Source organism: Coffea eugenioides, chromosome 1 (genome assembly GCF_003713205.1).
Source record: "Coffea eugenioides isolate CCC68of chromosome 1, Ceug_1.0, whole genome shotgun sequence".
In the NCBI taxonomy this organism is placed as follows: Eukaryota; Viridiplantae; Streptophyta; class Magnoliopsida; order Gentianales; family Rubiaceae; genus Coffea; species Coffea eugenioides.
Genome location: NC_040035.1, coordinates 41,226,299 through 41,248,226, shown reverse-complemented (window position 1 = coordinate 41,248,226; position 21,928 = coordinate 41,226,299). Strand labels below are relative to the sequence as shown.

Here is a 21,928-nt window from a genome sequence, read left to right as displayed (position 1 = left end):
AATTTACAAAAGGTCGACCAATTAATTAGGGAGGCATTTGTTAAAATAATTACCCTCAAAAAATTGCTTAACCAAAAACAAAGTCCTAAGTACCAAAAAAGAATGCTTTCAAAACATGGCATAAATTTTCGTGCAAAAAAATCATCTTAAAATTTTCACCTAACAAATAATGATGATAGCTGACTTTTTAGCATTCAATTTGTTTACATATCAAAGAGGGTAATATTGGATATTTATTGAATTTTTTTATTTATATCATCAATTGTTACCAAGACATAATTTCTAACAGGGTTTCCATACATTTTCAAATATTAGGGAGGTGGTTGCAAATTTGCAATTGTTAGAAACCTTGGGAGAGATTTCTAAATTTGCCAGTTTACTTGCTATTTTTTGGGTTTCTTTTTCATTGTTCATCTTAATTAACTTCCTCTTTATGCTATCTGGGTAATTTGACTTGTGTGCTTATGATGTGATAGGAAACGAACAATACTAATGGATAGTAGCTACAGAGGCTACCAAGAGAAAAAGACCAAGCACCAATAAATAGTGGATCCCTAGATTGGAGCCAATGGTATATGAAAGAGGAAGAAATACAACCATATGGTATATTAATATATTATAACACACTATATGGGTTGTGATCTCCCTGCGGCTGCAGTGATCGGAGGTTCTTCTTTTTGTTCGATTTGTGTGCTTCGACTCGTAGTAATGGGATAGTAATAATAGTTTAGCATAAGGTATTCCTTGAGTGTACAAGGAGTTTCTTCCTTGTAATGGGCCTATGGATGATTGTTGCTTGGGCTAAATATTCTACTATTACTATCTCTAAATAAATAGACACGCTTAATGTCCTCTAGACTACTCTATTATCTATGCATTTCCTGCTACTCATATTAAGTAGGATTCGGTTAATATGCATTATTATCTGTAATAATTTTATTAAGGGAAATGTTATTTGTACTCCATATTTTGTTATTTACACTCCCATAATTTGTTATATCATATAGTCTAATAAATGAAAACTATATAATAAAAATGATAATGGGAGTGCAAATAACAAAAAGAGAGTGTAAATAACATTTTCCTTTTATTAATATTATTTAATATGCGTTGTTATCCTACTATTATCTTCATTCACTTTCTCACCTTGCAAAAAATATTGAATGCACATAACTTTTTATTAATCTAAGTTGGCTATTATTTTTCACCTACCGAATAATTCTCTTTAACCATAGGCACCAAACACCCGCGCGATGCGTGGGCACTCCTCCCTAGTAATTCTTATACATCTCAGTTCATTTATTCAATTATTGTAAAAAAATATTAAAATTTTGAAATCTTATGTGGGAATTTTTTTGAACTTTTTTTTTTTACTTCTTTTCCAGATAAGTCATGTCTCATACTTTAACATACAAAGTACTGATTCTCCACGAGAAATGTACATGCACATGTCGAGTTGGGAGTGACAAACAAAATTGATAAACATTAGTAAAGTAAAGACTTAAATTATAAAAAAAAAAATTTAGAGTGATTGTTTATATTTTCTTTTTTTTTTTAAATTTAATTTATTTTTATATATTTTTATTTTTAATACATATACATCTAATTTATCTTTTTTTTTCTCAAAGGAAAAAGAAATATGGCATTGAAATAGAATTGGTTACTTGTTTACTAGTGAAGTATATGAACAGTTTTTGTTATTTGATTGGATATGGCTAAGCTCAACCATAATCTCAATTAAAACTAAATTATTTTTTTCATTTGTTTTCCTTTTGTTGTTTGTCATGTCAATTTTTCTTTCTTGTGATGAACTTAAATCAAAATAATTGAGAGGCAATGTTTGTAGAGCTTGGACTATTTGCAATTTTTTTTTGTTAATTTTTTTTAATATAAGTGGGAGGACTCGAATCTAAATTTCTCATTTACACTCCCTTCTTCCAAATCATCTAGTCCATCCTTCCATGCCCTCCTATTTGCTCTTTATTTGAGTACTATTACGGTTGATAAGGGTGTAAATAATCCGTGGGATTTCTGTTGTACTTTTTTTCGTATTTATATAAAGTACACGACTCATGATCTTCTTATAAAGATTTTTCAAGTCAATAAAGGATTTTTTTCCTTGCATGTTTTTGGTTTGTGCTAAGAGCTTGTGTATTTCGGCATTAATAGACGACAATCTTAAACTGTGTCTATTTAACATTTTCTCATTTGCTTTAAACAATAAATTTTAGGCACAAGAGATAATTGAAAATGGAGTGTAAAGGTTGATAAATAGTTTTGAATGACAAAAATTCTCATCTTAATTACAAAAGTTATTTAATCAATTGGTAATGTTTCAATTTTCATTTTAATTACTAATATTATCGAATCAATTTGTGACGTTTCATCCATTTAATTAGTACCATAACTAAAATGAAATAACCTTAATTATTTGAGAAAATAGTGCTCTGGGCATAGTCAAAACTAAGACAAAAATTGCTTTCAACTATTCATACTATTATAGAGAGTATAGATATGATAAACTCTGACTTTTGACCATCGACTTGGCTCACAAGGTCAAATATTCTTGTCGTAATATGACCAAAAGGGGTGAAAATAACTGCAAAAACTTTCCACTTGCGGGTTGTGCTTTGATGTCTAATTACGCGATATGGTAGTGGTGAATTTTATCTTATGGCACTTGTGAGTTTTGTTCATGTACACTAACTTTGTATGTGAGTATGAGACCAATGCTACCTTAAAATTATGCATCAAACTCCGCAAAAGAAAATTTTCAAATTGCACTGATAAGTACATCAGATTCGCTAACAGGCTGAAAGCAAATATCAATTGCACTAACCATACATTTTCTTAATTGTAGGCGTATAAATGAATCTAATCAAATCGAATGCTCAAGTGTTCAAACTTGTTCAGCTAATTTAACAAATTTGAAATTTTATTCAAACTTGTCTTATTTATTTATCGAACCGAATTTGAACGCCCTTTTATATTGAGTTTGAATGTTATCAAGTATAAAACGCTGTTCAATTTTGATTTGATGAATCAAACTCAAACGAGCTCTTATCAAGGCAAAATCAATTCGAGTATTATGGGTTCATTTTTCAGTCTTATTTGTACCTTTCTTCTTTGTGTTTTCCTCGCATCAGCAGCCCAGAGACACTGACCAGATCGGCGAAGGCATTAAGGAACACGTTAAATTAGCCTAACATCATGTTCATTTGGCGTAGACTAAGACATTTTTATTTGACTAGAAAAAAGCACAAGCATTGCAGGTCATGGTAAAGTTTAACACGGACTTGTATTTCTTCGGTTAATATAAATTGATTTACTTAACAAACTAATTTTGAGAACCAAACTGTCCTAGAAATCCTTACTAACACAATGCACAAGTGGAGAAGTCACCTTAATTGGATACAAATTGAATTGAACCTAACGCAAAATTCTAGCTTTGAATTACAATTAGATTTGTATTCCTTTGTTATTATAGAGTAATATTGAACCACTTTAGAATTAAACAACTATTTGTCCACATAGTATTTTCTTTTTCAACCACTTGATCTAGTACGTCAGCTTGTCTAGAATTGAAAACTATCTATTCATTTAGTATTTCATTTTCTTCAAAAGAAAATCTTTCCCTAGGATCTCCTTCTCCTTCAAGACTCCTACTTTACAACATATATTCAAGCAGAGACACACTCACAATGTCATATTTTATTCTCACGACTTTCACACCCTTGTTCAATTTCTATCAATATCTAGAACCCATAAAAAAGAAACTCTCTATAGTATTTTTTTTTTCCCCTTTTTTTGACCCTTTTCACTTGAGAAACTAAATCTGTTGAGTTAAAATTTGTACATCAGCTTCAGTTAAAGGAGAAACTCAGTTGTGTTAATCATACTTCAACTCAGTTGTACCTTCCCTCTCCGTGTTTTCCTCGTGTCTCCAGCTCAGAGAAACTTGCCAGATCGGGAAAGGCTGCTCTTATTTACTTTTTTTTTTTTCCACAAACGTTAACAGTTATATATATTTGATAAACCCTTGATAAATACAAGAATTAATTACAAAAAGGGGCAACTACCCTCATTTGCTTCCTCACTAAATCCATCAGCCAAACTGGGAAATTCAATATCATTCACTAGCTGAATAGCAAACTGAGCTAGAGCATGGCTAATTTCATTTTCTGTTCTAGATATACACACAAACCTACAGCTTACAAAATGTGAAGTCAAATCCTGCACATCTTCCAGAATAGTTGCAATGGTACTATCATACTCATGGCCACTATGTATCTGGTCAATAACTGATTTGCTATCCGAATGGATTGTAATTTTAGTCCATCCTACCTGTTTAGCCATCAGCATTGCATTCCTAATTGCTAAAGCTTCTTCTTTACTTGGTTCCCCCTTATATTGATTGACTATTGCCTTCGCTTTCATGATCATTCCGTTCCACTTTCTTGCAACAATGCCTTGACCCGTCCTGATCATCCTTGATGATATCGCCGCATCCGTGAATAAGCAAACGTCATCATCCCCTGCTGTTTGGCCACGCGTTTGATGCTCCTTGATGTTTGCCGTTGCAGTCTGCTCCTTTTCTTCCTCCCTTGCATGCTCATATTCCAGCCATTCCACTTGCGCCTTGGAGACAATGTTGGGTGAATTCTGGATTTCATTGTCAAAAACTCTTCTGTTTCGTGCTTTCCAGATTTGCCAAAACAGATTAATGGTGAGGTTCACTCGGTCAGGTCCACATTCCTTTGAAGTAGCTTTATGGCTTCCTCCCACCATAGCTTTAAAGGCTGCTCTTATTTACTTGAACTAGAGAAACAAGGAACATGTTCGATTAGTATACGTACGTTCATGTTCATTTCACATAGACTAAAACGTGTTTGATTTGACTTCATTCGACTAAAGGGGATGTAGGAAAACTATGAATGCATGTCCACAGTTAATTCAGTACGATCCATGCAATAGTAATACACTTCTACATTCATCTTTCTGTTGAAGATTTGAAAGTGAACACATCTAGCACGCTTATAAATTGATTTAGCCTTTTGCTGTCCAATCCATAACCACTTTAGTACTTGATTTAGACCACTTCTTTGTCATCTCCTGACTACTTACATACCTCTTGCAATTGTTTTGTGACTATATAAGCCTCATCATCGTGGCTCATATGGGAATTACTAGTACTACATAGACAAACACTGACATTAGTACCATGGCAAACATGGCAATCGCCTCAAATATTATGAAAAGGTAAGCACTTACAAATCATTTCTAGTAATTGAATTTGATCATCTTTGTAAAGTTTTACTTATAATCAATCCAACATGAAATTTCTTCTTTCTGTTTTCTGTAATATTTTCTGGGTTTTTAAAGATATTTGCAAATAGTGACATGTATTTCTTGCTCTAGGCTTCAAGGAAAGGTTGCACTGATAACTGGTGGTGCTAGCGGTATTGGCGAGTCCACCGCTAGACTTTTTGTCAAACATGGAGCGAAAGTAGTCATTGCTGACATTCAAGATGATTTGGCCAAGAAAGTATGCCAAGATTTGGATCCTTCATCAGCTTCACATGTTCACTGTGATACAACTCAAGAATCTGATATAGAAAATGCAGTGAACACTGCTGTTTCTAAGTATGGGAAGCTAGACATCATGTTCAACAATGCTGGTATAGCGGGATCAGGCACATCCAACATTCTTGACGATAAAAAATCTGATTTTGAACGCGTAATCAGCGTAAACCTTGTAGGTGTATTTTTAGGCGCAAAACATGCTGCAAGAGTGATGATTCCTAATCGCTGTGGCAGTATAATAAATACAGCAAGTGTATGTTCTACCCTAGGCGGAGGTGCTCCTCATGCTTACGTGAGTTCAAAGCATGCTGTGGTAGGCCTAACAAGAAATACTGCTATTGATCTCGGACGATATGGCATTCGCGTGAACTGTCTGTCGCCCTACTATGTTCCCACGCCTTTGGCGGCGGATGTCATCGAAAGAATCTATGGTGGAGTTTCTAAAGTATATACGTATCTGGATGGTGCAGTGCTGAAGGCAGAAGATGTAGCTGATGCAGCTCTTTACTTGGCAAGTGATGACTCCAAATATGTCAGTGGGCACAACCTTGTGGTTGATGGAGGCTACAGTATTGTTAATTCAGCTACCTGTATGTTTGAGAACTCACAAAAATGAGGAGTTTTCAATATTTTGCAGAATGGATGCAAAGAAATGATCTAAGAATCCTTTATCTATGCAAAAGTCTGAAATATGTACTTCTGAATTTCTCATGTACCACTAAAGAATTTCCAGTCACGATATTCGATTAGTCAAAGATGTAACTAGATTGAGAAAAAAATCTATGCTCAGAAGCAATATGCTCTGTACTTTCACAAGTGAAGAAGAAGGAAATTTCTAGTCTTATTACAGAGATACCCTCTCTGATTTGACCTTAAATCTGTTTTCTTATCTTAAAACCTGCTCTATGGGTTCAATATTTGCACCTCCAAAGCTTGATGATTCAGCGTGAGATTAAATGTTAGTCCAGAACCCCTGCCAATGTTTGATTTGCAACAAATTCTCATTCCATTGGTTGCCAATGGTCCCTTTAGCAAGTCTTGAAAACATGACTTTCTTTGATGTCTATTTCCATTCTTATTGGCAAAAAAGGAAATCATAGATTGGCTAAAATCTGAAACAAATGTACGATGTGGTGCATATATTAAGTGGAGGTATTAATTACAATCCAATCTAACTAGGTTGACTCTTCCAAATTCTTCTATGAATAATTCGTCCAAACTCGTTCATTAATTTTGAATGGGCCTAAATCTGAAACAAACATACGATGTGGTGCATATTTTAAGTGGAGGTATTAATTACAATCCAATCTAGCTAGGTTGACTCTTCCAAATTCTTCTATTAATAATTCGTCCAAACCCGTTCATTAATTTTGATTGAGTCTAAATGAGTGCTCAATTAAATCCATTTAATTGATGAAAACTTTTTTTTTTCTTTTTTTCTTTTTTTTTCTTTCCTCTCTTCTTCTTCTCCCTTCCCCCTCCCCTCTCCCTCCTGCTAGAACCAAGCAACCAAAACTTTTTTTTTTTTTGCTTTTTTCTCTCTCCCCCTCTTCTCCCGCTTTCCTCCCCACTCCCCCTCTCCCTCCCCCTCCCCCTCCCCCTCCCCCTCTCCCTCTACCCGATCTGGTCTCGAGAAGAGGGTGTAAACATATGCTAAATTTTCCTTATTATTATAAAACATGTAATTAAATAAAACGTCCAAAAAAAAGAGGTGGCTAGTGCCTTCTTTCTCTTCTCCCTCTCCATCTCCCTCTCCGGCGCCGACCGGCTGTTGAGGTGGTGGTTGTTTGAGGTGGAAGAAAAAAAGGGGAAGGGAAATTTTTTGTGTGTTTTGGGTATTTTAAAGTGTGTAATTTAAAATTTTTGAGAAGTTTTTTGAAATTATTGTAATTAAAGTTGTTAAAAAACTGGTAAGAGACAAACTGTGCTAAAAACTCAAGCCCTTAATTTTGTCAGCTTCCACATAGGCTGTAGCTTTCTTGGCTCAAAAGAGTGAATACTAAGTTCTTGCAAAGAATCAGATCTTGGGTTTTGAGGTTCTAGTGAGCTGCAACAGCCGAGGAATAAACAAGTACTTGTCTATTGCCAGGATAAATTGAACTTACTTTTCAGGTAATAATATGGGAGAGCATTTTTCGATTGAACATTATTAGCAGCTTTGGTAGTGAAGGTGAATTATTAAGCTTTGGAGTTTCTGAAGTAGGAAATGGCCAAATGACATGAAATAGAGTGAAAAAGGAACAAAGGAAGGAAGAAGACAAGTGAGTGGATTGTTCAAGAATATTGACAGAAAGTAGATAACGATTGCTGTTTCTGGCAAATGTCCTGATTTTGGTTGGTAACTAGTAAGTAGTTACCTTGATCAGATGCCAACTCTTTTGGTTGAAATTTGCTGAGGTTACTATCGGATTGAGGAATTTAACGAAAGATTTGAAATCCTCTTAAATTCCTCTAGGTTGTTTGGATTACTGAGAAAGTATTTGAATTTGTTGTTCTCCAATTAGTTTAGCTTTGACTGTCCAAGCAATAACCACTTCAGGACTTGATTTAGACCCTACTTCTTTACCATCTTGAGACCACTTACATAATTCTTGCAATTATTTTGCAACTATATATATAAGCCTAATCATGGCTCACAAGAGAACTAGTAGTGCTACTACACAGACAGCACTAGCATTAGTACCATGGCAGGCATGTCAATGGCCTCAAGTATTTTGAGAAGGTAAAGCACTTACCCATCGTTAAATAGTGATTGCATCTGATCATCTATGCTAAGTTTTACTTACAACCAATTCAACATGAAATTTCTTCTGCTCTCTGTTTTCTGTTATATTTTCTGGGGCTAGATATCTGCATATAGTGATAAAACTTGTATTTCTTGCTCCAGGCTTGAAGACAGGGTCGCTTTGGTCACTGGTGCAGCTAGTGGAATTGGCAAGTCCGCTGCTGGACTTTCTGCTAAACATGGAGCAGGAGTAGACATTGCTGACATTCGAGGTGATTTGGCTGATAAAAGTATGCCAAGATTTGGATCCTTCTTCAACTTCATTTATTCGTTGTGATGACTCTAGAATCTGATATACAAAATCCAAGTATGAGAACCTAGACATCATGTTCAACAATGCTGGTATAATCCGATTTTGAACGCATAATCAGTGTAAACCTTGCTGGCCTAATCCCTGCGGCAGCATAATAAATACAGCAAGTGTATGTTCTAGCATAGATAGTTCATTTACTGCAAGTGTATTTTCTGCTTGCGTCTAATTAGACGATAGACAAATGCTAGTCTCGAACAGTTTAAATATTTATATACATCTCCTAATAACCAGCAACCAAACAAAGTATCGACAACAAAGAAACAATAAACAAAAAGCTAACCTAGCAAAAGCCACCAAACACTCTTTAGACCAATTCTATTCTTTGCCAACTCTTCACGACAATTCAACTATCCAAAAAAAAAAAGTGATATTTAAATACTACAAATTCTAGGTAATTGAGTGCAAGATTTGAGTCTTAGATTGTATTTATAGAAAAATAAAGAAATAGAGAGCTTAGAAAATTTTGCAAGAAATTTTTTTTGTGCCAAGGTTCAACACTCATGATTAGTTGAAATTTACACGTAGTTGTTTACTCTAGATTTGTCTGCCATGAGGAATGTCGGCTCATAATATAAAAATAAAGGGTTAATTCCACTTTGTCCCCCCAAACTTTGGACGATTATCCACTTAAATCCCTAAACTTCAAAATGGGATACTTAAATCCCTAAACTTATAAATAGCTCCCACTTAAGTCCCTGAACTTATAAAATGGGACACTTAAATCCCTAAACCCTTATAAAATGGGACATTTCGACCACCAACGGCATTCAGGATTTGTTAACAATTTTCCTTAAGTAGGAGGTATTTATAAGTTTAGGGACTTAAGTGTCCCATTTTGAAGTTTAGGGATTTAAGTGGATAATCGTCCAAAGTTTGGGGGGACAAAGTGGAATTAACCCAAAAATAAATAAAGGGATAATTTGAGAAACCTCCTCTTAGATTTTTGACAATTGTGGCCACTTCCCCTAAAGTTTAAAAATTTACTCTTACCTCCCTTGATACTGTAAAAAGATTATGATAGCCATCACAAATTTTTATGGATTTTAAGTGAAAATGGGTTTAAAAGAGAAAAATAGAAATTCTTTTTATTAATAGTTCTTTATTTTAAAACTCTTAACGTCATCTAATCTAGTACATAATGCTTCATTCCCAATTTTTCTGACTAGATCTATTAATCAATTTACAAAAGGTCGACCAATTAATTAAGGAGGCATTTGTTACAATAATTATCCTCAAAAAATTGCTTAACCAAAAACAAAGTCCAAAATACCAAAAAAGAATGCTTTCAAAACAGGCTAATTTCTTAGAATATTTGTATTTAAAAAAAGTATCCACCAAATGCGCCTCTGACATTGGGTGTTTCTTGTTCTCAGCACGGCCGCATAATAAAAAATTCCACTGTCTGCAAAAAATTCAGTTGCGCAGCAGTGTCAGGTGCGGACGTGCCCAGTCAGCACGTCCGCACCTGAGCAAACAGACTGCTGGTCTGCGCAAATGTCAGGCGCGGACGTGCTGATTGGGCATGTCCGCGCCTGAGGAAACACACTGTTGGTCTGCGCATCTGTCAGGCGCGGACGTGCTGACTGGGCACGTCCGCGGCCGACAAAAAATCAATGCTGTCTGTTGTGTCAGTCGCGGACATTAACGCAAAAAATCAACGAAGATTGGTTTTTAGCGTTAGGTTTTGGGATTTTTGTGTTACGGTTTTTGCGTTAATGTTTTAGAATTAGGGTTTTAGGTTTTTAGCATTAGGGTTTTTGCGTTAAGGTTTTAGAATTAGGGTTTTAGATTTTAGGGTTTTGTGCGGGCAATATAATTGGATTTAAGTTATGAATTATGTGATTTTGTATGTTTCCTTCAAGACATACGAAGTTTATAATAAAAAATGACTAAATTTTAGTATTTCAAATTAAGAACAAAAGCCAACACTTATTTTAAATTTTAAATTTAATTACTTTAGTTTTGAGTTGGACTAACTCGTATATTTCATTTGGGCTTACATTCATTGTATTAAAGTCATGTAGGTAATTTCTGTTTGGATCAGACGCCTCATCCAAATATCCAAATTTGTTATGTTAAAGGTTGGGTTAAACAATGTGGACCATAATATTTATTTTTATTTTTCCTTTGTTTTTCTTTTAATATGTAGCTTTAGATATTTTATATGTTTTAGGCATTGTATAATTTTCTGAAAATTATACAATGTATTCTTATGTTCACTGATTTTGATCTAAGTCCATAATTTATATTTATAATTTGTCCCCTAACTTTTGCTTGGATAGTGCTAGGGTCTCAACATTTGCCAAAAATGGATAAATTTCTCATGTTTGGAGTTCTGGCCTTTCTTTATGATGTTAATGTGTATTTTTGTGAATTAATTCTGACTTTTAGGTATAATTAGGGGTTTTAGTAAATTTATTAAGTTTAGGATTTTAATTTAACAACTTCAGAAACTAGACTGAATAATCTTTTGTTTGTAGATTTGTTAATCACTTTGGTAGTCTAATTAACCTAAATTTGAGTAGATTATGAATAAAAGGTTAGTAAAAAAAAGTGATGTTTTAAGAATTTGCATTTGGCCCCTTAGATTTTTAAATACATGGTTTTACCCACAATTTTCTATTTTTAAGTTTAGCCCCCATGGATCTTTGTTGTCCTTATCAATAACATTGTTCTAAACTATTTAATCCGTCATTCGTGTTTGTAACTTTAATTTATTATTTGTTTTGCAACGTTAGTGGGTTTCTTTTTAATGACATCCGATCAAGTATTTAGGGTTACACTTTTGTATTTAGGGTTTAAGGTTTAAGTAATTAGGATTTAGGGAAAAATAAAATTAATCTAGATGAAATTATACATTTTAGAAAATTAACATTCATTAGATAACTACCTAACACAGCCATTATTTACACGTGATCAATGCTTAGGGCGCATGTTGCCTTTACTCTTCCCCTTACCCTTACCAACATTTTGCGGCGTTGTGGAAGGGCAGCAGAATCTCTTCGGTCGTCGTCTCTGACGCTCGCCAATAACGACACCAGGATGATTGGAATAATCACGAGATGATGGATCATCCCTGGAACCACTATCAGGGTCAACGTCATCCGTCTCTAACGCATCAGAAGTATCGCTGCTCTCAGAATCGTTCGTGGAACGATAGGTGACAAAATCTCCTGTCGATACATGACCGGATGCATAACTCGGCTGGTCGGTAGACGGGAAGACCGATGGCTGTCCGAGACTGTAATAATCTGGAAGCTCCAACGATGAAGAAGTGTCTCCCGTTCCACTGAGAAGAGTGAATATAGGATGTAATGCCGCATGGGAAGAAAAATCTCCTGTCATGGGGACATGCTCATACGGAGGTAATTGTGATGAAGAAGGAAATCGTGAATCAAATCCATACATGTCAGCAACTGGCGTCGGTGGTGCAGCAAATGGAGGAAATTGTTGCGACGGTGTTGCTTGTGCACCAATGGTCATCGACGCTGGCTGTGGAATAAACATGTCCCCAGATACATGATGCTGTGCAGCCATCCCCCGATCCACTCCCGGCACTGGTGAAGGTTCGAATGCGGTGAATTGCTGAATCGGAGGCGTGTGCGGATGACCAGTATCCATTCCCGTGACTTGAACGCTAGGTTCAACAACGGTCGATCCATCGTGCTGATCATGCCTCCTCTGTCTACCACGACCAGACGAATGTCCTGTATGAGATGGAACTCGTCGACCAGGTGTCTGGAATGAGACTTTGATGTCCTAGGATGCCCAGAATCGAATGGATCGGACTGTCCTACAACCATACGATCAAACCGTCTAAGGTACTGCATCGAACCATATGCACCATCCATGATGGTCCAGATACGTGGATGTGCTCTTTATGCGATATCATCAATATTCAAAACATCCTGTGTCTGCTGACCAATACGTTGCATAGCACCCATCTAGAACAAAAAAATGATCGCGCAGTTGTTAGGAATAATCAATATTGAGCACCTATGCTACAAAAATGGTTAGCATTTTTTTTTGGAAAAATCTCACTGCGGCCGGGCTGATTGGATACGGCCGCGGTACTCATCGACCAATAGATTCCCACGCTTTCAATAATTTACGTACTACTTTCAATTTTTCACGTGGCCTTGTCGGCCTTGGTCAGGCGCTTGACAGTCAAATGTCAGGCACCTGACGCCTTTTGACTATTAGGCGCCTGACGCTTTTTTTTTTCAAAAAACTGTCTGCAGCCGTGCCCAGTCAGCACGGCTGCAACAGGCTTTTTGACCCAGCTGACTGCTTTTTAAAAAAAAAAAAATTATTATGCGGCCGTGCTGACTCAGCACGGCCCGTATAGTTTCAGAAAACCAACCTGTCAGAGGTACATTTGGCGGATTGTTTTTTTTTAACGTATAATCTAAGAAATTAGCCTTCAAAACATGGCTTAAATTTTCGTACAAAAAAACCAACTTAAAATTTTCACCAAACAAATAATGATGATAGCTGACTTTTTAGCATTCAATTTGTTTACATATCAGAGTGGGTAATATTGGATATATATTGAAATTTTTTATTTATATCATCAATGTTACCAAGATGGATTTTCTATCGGGGGTTTCCATACATTTTCAAACTAGGTGAGCCATCCCGCGCAATGCGCGGGCGCCAGGTTGCTGTGTTTAAAAATCGGTGGAATATGGTTCTGTTAGCATTATTTTATTTTTTAAATTTTTTAATAAATTTTTTAAAGTTTTTTTATGCATTTATTATTTTCAAAATTTTAGGTATTTTTTTATCTGTAATTATATTTTCTTTAGCATTCTGTGTCATGGAAATATAGCTGCAAATAAAGGCCAGAACCTCCAGATGGAATGAGATCTTTAATGAAGTGATAAGTCTGTCCTTGAACTTTGAATGTGTAAATGCCATTAGTTCTTTTGCAGAGGGATTTATCATAATGCACTCCAAAAGAGGTGAAGCCAAACATGTTGTTGTACGTCCTGACATATGTTCTGAAAGAGGCAGCTTCATCAGAACGTCCAGTATACAATTCTATCAGAATATCTGGAAGTTTGTTTTGCTGGAGAACTACTTCACCCTCAGAACAACAGAAATTTGGTGTTTCAGAATGGAACTTTTTTGCTTCACAGTAACTGCAATGTGGTTTTGAAGGCAATATGTCTGGTTCATCGTTAATGAACTTCAATGCTCCAATTCCATCTGGATTTTTTGTCCCTACAATACATTCAATGTAATTGTAATTATTGAACAGAAGAGTAGAAGTTTAGAACAAAACTCTGGGTCTACAGTAAACTATGTTCAGAATACCTGTTGGTCTCTTAGTTCTCTTATGAACGGTCTGAGTTTTTTGCAGCATTGATTTTCTGTTGGCTGTACATTTGTTAAGAACACCTTGTGAACATCGAGAGGTAGATTGGTGGTATAGTGAATATTACAATAATAAAAGCTAGTAACAGAGGATGAGTCATACCTCCACTTTTGTTAGCAGTAGATCCTGAGAACTGTCGAGTAGTCTGATATCGTGTAACAAGTGATGAAAGTTCTATAAAGAGGTAGCCGTTGTCTCAGTTATAGTAAACAAACTTAATGTAATTTAATAGGAAACAACATGTATGACGATACTGAAATATCAAATACCTGCAACTTGTTCAATACTTTCTGGAAAGAAGGTGTAGCAACTCATACAGACAAATGAGTCAGCTGTTAATTTAAGATAAACAATAACTGGATGAGTATGAAGAAAGTGGTAGAGAGTCACATGTTGGAAAATAGATTTCTATGGTCAATACAACGCAGAAATATTCAATACAGAGTTAGTTAAAGTAGTTGCAGACCTGCAGTATATGGAATAGCATAATCTGAGCAGGTATGCTTCTGGTGGGTGCCTGAAGAACTACCTGCGAGTGAAGAAATTTAGAATAATACAATAGTATTCTGAAGCAACAGTTATGTTAATGATACTAATACTTGTTTAAAAATAACAGGGATCAAGACCTTGTTCATAAGTGGAAAAGCAGGAGACACCATTCTTCAATTTTGATGCACTGTCAGGTATAGAAACCTCATTGTTTACTAAGTAGACAGAAACACAGAGTTCAGGACACCAATCAAAAACGAACAAACAATTGTGACAGTTCCTCGTAGTAGTAAGTATAACCATTAGGCATGTACCATAATCATGCATGGTGGCATCTACCATTAGGCATCTATCAATTAATTGAGAGCCGTTATCAAGATATTGCAAGACAAATAGTCAGATAACTGTTGGAAAGCGTAGAAAAGAAATCTGTATGGAAATAGCTAAGGGTTAGAAGAGGTAGCTATGTTGACACAGCCATCAGCTCTCTGACCAAGTGTATTTGCATGAAGTTTTGCAGCTGCAATACACGGTAGACAAAAAGTCAGGGTTCATACAACAATATCAAAAAAAGGATGAATAAATGAAAAAGCTTACGGATAAATGAGAAACCGAAAATTGTGCACTGGATACGTACCATCAGCACAATTGTTGGAGGTAGCTGGTATAACAGAGCCTGAAGTATCTGATGGTTTGGAAATCTGCTGAGATTGTTCAGCAAGTGGCTTGGACAAGAGTTTGGTTAACTTTCTTCTGTGATACGCATCTCTATTTTTCCTTCAATGAGCCTCTTTTTGTTCTACCGAAAGAGCAGCAAATTTTTCTCTCTTTTTTCTATTCCTCTCTTTTTTTTTCTCACGAACATTCAGAGGATTATCAGGTCGATGTAACCTAGAGGAACTCATGTTGTCCGTATAACAATCGAGGAGATTCTTTTTAATATAATTACACAGTGAATGAAACAAACGCTTCTTAAGCGTAATAAGCAAAGAACACTGATAACAACAACAGGGAAGACGGTACAAACAAACTATGAACTAACAGGCATGTTAATAAACCTAGGAAAACAATACCTCCATTGATGGCTAAGGCAGAAAGCAGTGCAGCAAATTTGTTGAAGACCTGAATAAAAAGCAGTGCAGCAAATTTTTTGATAAACAAAGAAACCAGGGAGACCGAAGTTCAGAATATAAGATGATAACAGAGTAAGGAAAAGATTTCAATCGAATATCAAATATGAGATAATATAAAAATACCTTGTGTGTGGGTTTCTGCCTTCACAACAACTGAGAAGAAGGTTTACGTGCAACTGAGAAGTGAAGTTCGCAGCCGATTTTGCATGAACACTGTTTGCATCTTAGAAGTCAATGAAAGAAACGCGAAATTACAAATATAACCAAGCGGTGGCATGCAGTGGTGTAGAAAAGAGATAGTTTCCAGAACATATTGGTAAACAACAAAGGTTAATGGCCGACAATTAATAAAACCTGGCCATCAATTGTAAGCAAGGGTTGACCGATAAATAACACGTATGTTTTCCGAGGATGACAAGGAACATGTAATTGGATTGCTTTGCCTTACATATATATCCCCATATTTTATATATCTACGTACTTATTTAATTTTTAGTTAAACAGTAATTAAATTTTAGTTAAATTGTAGTTAAATTTGAGTTAAATTTTATATATAAAGAAAATAATATAAAGGATTAGGGGAACATGTGATTGAATTGTTTCATCTTACATATATCTCTATTTTATATGTATCTGTATATATATATCCATTTTATATACCTACGTACCTACTTAAATTTTAATTAAACAGTAATTGAATTTTAGTCAAATAGAGGATTAGGGGAACATGTGATTGAATTGTTTCATCTTACATATATCTCTATATATATGAATAGTTTCATCTTGCATATATCTCTATTTTATATATCTCTATATATCCTTACATATATATATATATGTAGATATACATATTATATTTTACCCATATATAATAAAAGATATATACATATATATATATCTGAATTTTGCACATAGCCTTTAAATTTTGCAGGGCATAATACCAGAAAAAAAGATATATTTACATATTATATTTTACACATATATAATAAAAGATATAGACATATATATTTGAATTTTGCACATAACCTTTAAATTTTGCAGGGCATAATATCAGAAAAAAAAAGAAGAAGATATGTAGCATATATACAGAATAGCTTCAGCATACACAATGGCTCTGTATACGTGTCTCTCAATTTCTTAAGAGTCGGGGCCCATAAGTGCCAGGAGCACAAAATACAATTGATTGGCAGCAATTAATGTCCACTGCAGTTGAACGCCGACCTCAAGGTACAAGAACTTTAGCAAGAGTTTCAGCACTCAAAAGTACAACACATGGAAGCAAAGTTGCACTTGAAAATAGCTCCACCGTAGAAACAGAAAGTGCTTCTTATGTATATGTAAGGATATTAGGGCAGTGGTTGCAAATTTGCAATTGTTAGAAACCTCAGGGAGATTTCTGAAATTATCCCAAAAATAAAATAGTAATTAAATTTCAATAATACAAACAATACCTCAGAAGCCTAGCAGGCATAATTCATGATTCCCTGCTAAGTTAACCCAAAATTAGTTTCCATCATCGTCATCAAACATCAAAATCATCATCCATTAGTAAACTCTCACTTTCCCAGTTTCACACCTCTTTCCCAGAATCCTATTACTGCTTACCATTTCTTGATTTTCTTCTCCCACTACTCTTTTTTGGGATTCTACTTCTGCTACCTTCACTACCAGTACAATCTACTATTACTGGGTCTTTCTTCAATTGCTCAGAGTCCAACCCAAAATTAACCAGAAGGAAAAAACGAAAAAAGGAGTGGTTTGAAAGAGCGCTTGATTTTTTTTCAGGACCCACATGGGAGAGGATTCCAATCCGTAAATTTTGTGTTTGTGGAGTTATCATCCGGTCTGATCTGTAAGTTCGTTCTTCTTTACAGTTTTTGGCTGCCCAAAAGGAAAAGGGCTAATTTATTCAGTAAAAGATTCTTACTTTAGCTATTTTAACTTCAATTCTATGCTTTCAGTTGAGGTTTTAAGATGGGGGTTTTATTGATGTACTTTTGTTGTGGTTCTTTCTCATTTAGGTGTTGTAGAGAAATAGTTATAAAGTTTGTTGCTTTATCAGTTAAATGTTTAGTTTTATGCACTAAACACTTGGATTACCTGTATAAACGGAGACCCGATTCTCATTGCTTGGCATTTTGGACTTTTAAAGTTGGGATTCGGGCAGAGTAGCATTGAAATTGAATTGCTTGGCATTGAATTTTGGCTTTTGAATTTTGGAGACCCTATTGAATTGTAGCCCTGAATTTCATGTAGACAAGGATTAGCTTTAGAGAGAATTCTTGTCTCTAAGGTTGTATGAGTGAAATGTGCATTTAAATTCCGTTTGTTTGTGTTTTGTGATGCATGTATAAGTTAGTTAGATTGTACTGGAGCTGGTTATTTGAAGATGTAAGTATGAGCCGTGCTTAAGATCTGAATGTGTACAGGGATTATAGGAGGAGAGAGTAAAGATGTCAAGACCAATGTTGCTTGTGTTTCTGTTGCTTATTTTGATAATTACATCCCAATTTGAATGGAGAGAACAAGTAAAGAGTGAGGTTGAGTTGAGTCCAAATATATCGCAGAAGCAGCAGCAGATTTCAAAAAGGGAAGAAGCTGTAAAAGAGAAGGTAATGGATATCTCTTTTTGCTATTTCTGGTGTGCTGTTTTTGATCATTGAGGAGCTACTTCAATTTGCTCTTGTTTGGACTTTTTGTTTGTTGCTCTCATAGTCATAGTTACGTTATCCACCGGTTAGTGAATTCTCGGTGTGGTGTTCATGATTCCTTTGTATTTTTTTTGAACTTCAACACAATGGGATTTCCCTTTTTTTAACTATGCAGAAATTCTATTGTCAAAAGTTGAGATTTTCATTTTCTGAATCACAACGTTAAGGAATGTTTGACGTGTCCTTCGGTAAGAATCACCAATACTGAACCAAAAATGTTTGTATTAGATTATGAAGTACAATTTGGATACTGGAATTGCTCAGGAAGACATTGAGTTACACTGTACTATGTACCTATTTGGGCAAATATATCTTAAAGAGTGTGATTTACTTCTGGTGGAAAGATGATGCAGGTGCCTTGGTTAATCGGTAGGATATCTGCATTGGGAATCTGTCTCTAAATTTCCAACCAAACAATTGTCTAGGCTGTGGTTTGGAGAACTGGGAGAAGAAGAGAGGTCTATGTTAAATAGTTTTCCACTCAGCTGCATCATATGTTTGGGTTGTTGAAAGCATTGCAGTAAGAATTTCTCTGCTGACATTATTAATCACCAGTCTATTGCTTAAACAAATTGTTGATAGTCATAAGCTTGTACTTGTGGAGATCCTTGGTGGAAATATTTATATTGGGGTCATAAGCACCTTACTTTTATCTTCAAAACCAGCTTCCTGGCTATGGCCTCTTTTCTTGCGCGTTGTCAAACCTCAATTTAAAAGTCCAAATTTAAGATTGAAATTTGGCGCATACCTGCAATATTGATGATCATGTGGTGCCCCTTGGTTATCTGATATTTTCTACATTAGCGTGCAGTGGTGCATTGTTAATTTCTGTGCATGTCTAGAAGAACATGTTGTATACTCCTTCTAAGTTTGGTATCTTTAGGTTAAAGATAAGTTGATTTGTTGTATTACAGCTTTCCTTTATTCTAAGTTCCCTTTTGGCAGGTGGTGCTTCTAGGTAGTATTTTTAGTTTGAGAAAAAGTACCCTTAAAAGGTGTCCTGTCACATTTTGTAAATACTTCTGGAATTGGTTGTACTTGTTTTAAAGCTTAAATTCGGACCTTTTAGATTTTAAGAGCATTTCACCAGAAGTCACTGTACTCCCAAACAGGCACTTAGTATCTCAAGATGTGCCCCTCATTGGAATTGTGGGATGACTATTTTACCTGTAAATGTGGTGCTCAAAGTGCAAAAACGTAAGACCTATACTGAAAGATGGAATCTTTTTGGTTGACAAAAGGAGTATGTTAAACTTCACTGTTTTTGCTGAGTTTTCCTAGCTTTTCACAGTTTCAGCTCTTTCACTTCCTGTAGCACCACCTAAATTTTCATATAATAGGTGGCCCCAATTACATAAACAACAGCTAAATTTTTGTACTTTTCTCAAATCAAGAGGAAGTGACTCTGCTGGTCGCTGCTGTTGTTAGATATTCAATGTGAGGGAGTTTTCTGTGTTGTCCCCATTAGGATGTCAGGTTATCACCTTCTCCTTTAAGTTCAAAAATTGTGCAGCTATAGTCCACTGCCTCCACTTTGAAGTTCTCTGGCTTCCTGAAATGGTTTTGATGCTATACTCATCCAACAAACTACTGTAATATAAGCAACCAAATTTACTGGCAAACCCAATGCATCTTTCAGAGCCCTGTCCCCTTGCCACCTGCCATATATGAAGCCTGCCTCTTTTCATCACCCACTGACATGGAAGCTGGTTTCCAATGCTATACTAATCTTTGGACAATGTCTTTTTTCTCTTTTGTTGGAGGTTGGGATTGTTTCAGCGATATTCTGCTCATTGATGATGTTGTTTATGGGATTTTGAATGTTGGTCTTTTAAAAGGGCTTAGGTTTCTTTACATAATTGCTGTAGCATCACTTGTATCAGCCATTTATCTTGATTTACTCTATCCAGTTCATATAGAATGTCTTAGTTTAACGCACAATAGCATTTTGTGGATTATCCTGAAGACAAAAATAAACATCTCACATGATATTGTATCAGGATAATTATTAACTTGCATTTGGTTCTATAGAGCTACTACAGTTGATGATACCACCAAATGTTGATGGCTGAAGACTGCGCTTAGTCAAATATTGATTGATATAAAACAACCAGTAGTACTACTCCAGTCACAGAATAAAAATTTCTATTTTGGGAGAGGGGGAGGGAGTACTAGTCGCATGTTTCCTACAGTTTTGAGTGTTTATGGTCTTCGGTGAATCACGAATTTGATTATTGGTTATGCATTTTTTTCTCATGGACATGGTGTTTGATTTAGTTTAATCTTCTTTTACTTCTATACATCAGCGATCCCCTGGTGTTTATGATTTTTATGTGTTGTCCATTTGATTCTGCCTTTATTATTGACAAAGGTCATATACTGTCTTTCGAACATACCAAATGAGATCTATCGCGAGAGTTACTACAATTTTGTGTGTATACAATGTACATTTCAAAAAATTGTTTCTTGTAACAGATGCCATTGCTTAATGCAGATTATCTTATCTCAGGAGAAGAGCATTCAGAAACTTAATGAGCTTGTGAGAAGTCTTAGGGAACAACTGCGACAGTGCACGAGTACTAATGAGACTACAAATGGCAGTCTAAGTTCATTGAATGAGAATGTTATTGAATTTGACTGACACACGATTCTGGAGGATTAGGCACTGGCTTCTGAAGAATATCAGCATGTATTATTTGTGCAATAGTTATTGAAATCTGTTTCTGTTTCCCCACTAATTTTTACACTTGCAAACTCTGTCATGATAATCAAACATGTGGTCTCATCTCTAACTGTTCTTTGTTGATAATTGCAGTAGGTCATTAGCTATTTAAGTGTAATGGATTGCACCATCAAGATGGCATCATCTTTGTCCTTGCGAAATTTCCTATTCGCTTTGACAGCAAACCCTGAATCATCAGAACAAATTAGGTACTTTAGAATGCACGAACATGAGATCGGTGATTCTTTCAAGACTGTTGGATGCATCACTCTTGTTTTGTGGGCAAATTAGGAAGTTATGTTTTGTAATTGCTACATGAGGATGGAATGTGAGAGGAAGAACTTCAAATTCCTCATGGTCTCCTTTGAAATCTGGCAATTCTTTCCCATTTCCCGGGTGCTGGGGTGCAGCCCTTTCAACTGTCCTCAATCTTTTTAAGTTCTGATCAACTTGAAACTGTTGTCTGCAGCCACTAACTTCATTTTTGCAGCACTAAATTAGGAAAAATTGAGAGGGAGTAAAGCATGTGATATTAGATTCATCAATTTTATTTGTTATATCAACAGTTCTTGATCTGCGGACCCTTTCGTTTATATTCTAAAGAAATATCCAATTTTGGTATATCTGAAGACTAATGCCTATCTTCTAGTAGTTCAGCAGGTATTTTGGATCAAAATATCACCAAGTACAAACAGTCCAAAATTTGATGATCATAAGGTTACTGACCCTGTCCCCATAGACAATAATGTTCTTGCCTACTTTCTTATCCTATCTTTCGTTCTCTTAATATGTCACGTCCGCTCCCCTTGAAA

General features: G+C 35.5%; 2 protein-coding genes and 1 long non-coding RNA gene across 3 annotated transcripts; 2 read left to right on the top strand and 1 right to left on the bottom strand.

Annotated features, from left to right (window-relative positions):
* Positions 1-4,059: 4,059 nt before the first annotated feature.
* On the bottom strand, positions 4,060-4,788 carry LOC113772838. Its single transcript, XM_027317320.1, has one exon. The coding sequence runs from the start codon at positions 4,786-4,788 to the stop codon at positions 4,060-4,062; it is 729 nt and encodes a 242-aa protein (XP_027173121.1).
* A 328-nt stretch (positions 4,789-5,116) lies between these two features.
* Positions 5,117-6,450, top strand: LOC113749737 (secoisolariciresinol dehydrogenase-like). Its single transcript, XM_027293566.1, has 2 exons — positions 5,117-5,259; positions 5,419-6,450. The coding sequence occupies exons 1-2, from the start codon at positions 5,222-5,224 to the stop codon at positions 6,197-6,199; spliced, it is 819 nt and encodes a 272-aa protein (XP_027149367.1). The 5' UTR covers positions 5,117-5,221; the 3' UTR covers positions 6,200-6,450.
* Positions 6,451-17,144: 10,694 nt separating this feature from the next.
* Positions 17,145-21,466, top strand: LOC113771365. Its single transcript, XR_003468449.1, has 3 exons — positions 17,145-17,535; positions 18,113-18,295; positions 20,889-21,466. It is a non-coding gene; the product is annotated as an uncharacterized LOC113771365 (long non-coding RNA).
* The last annotated feature ends 462 nt before the right edge of the window (positions 21,467-21,928 follow it).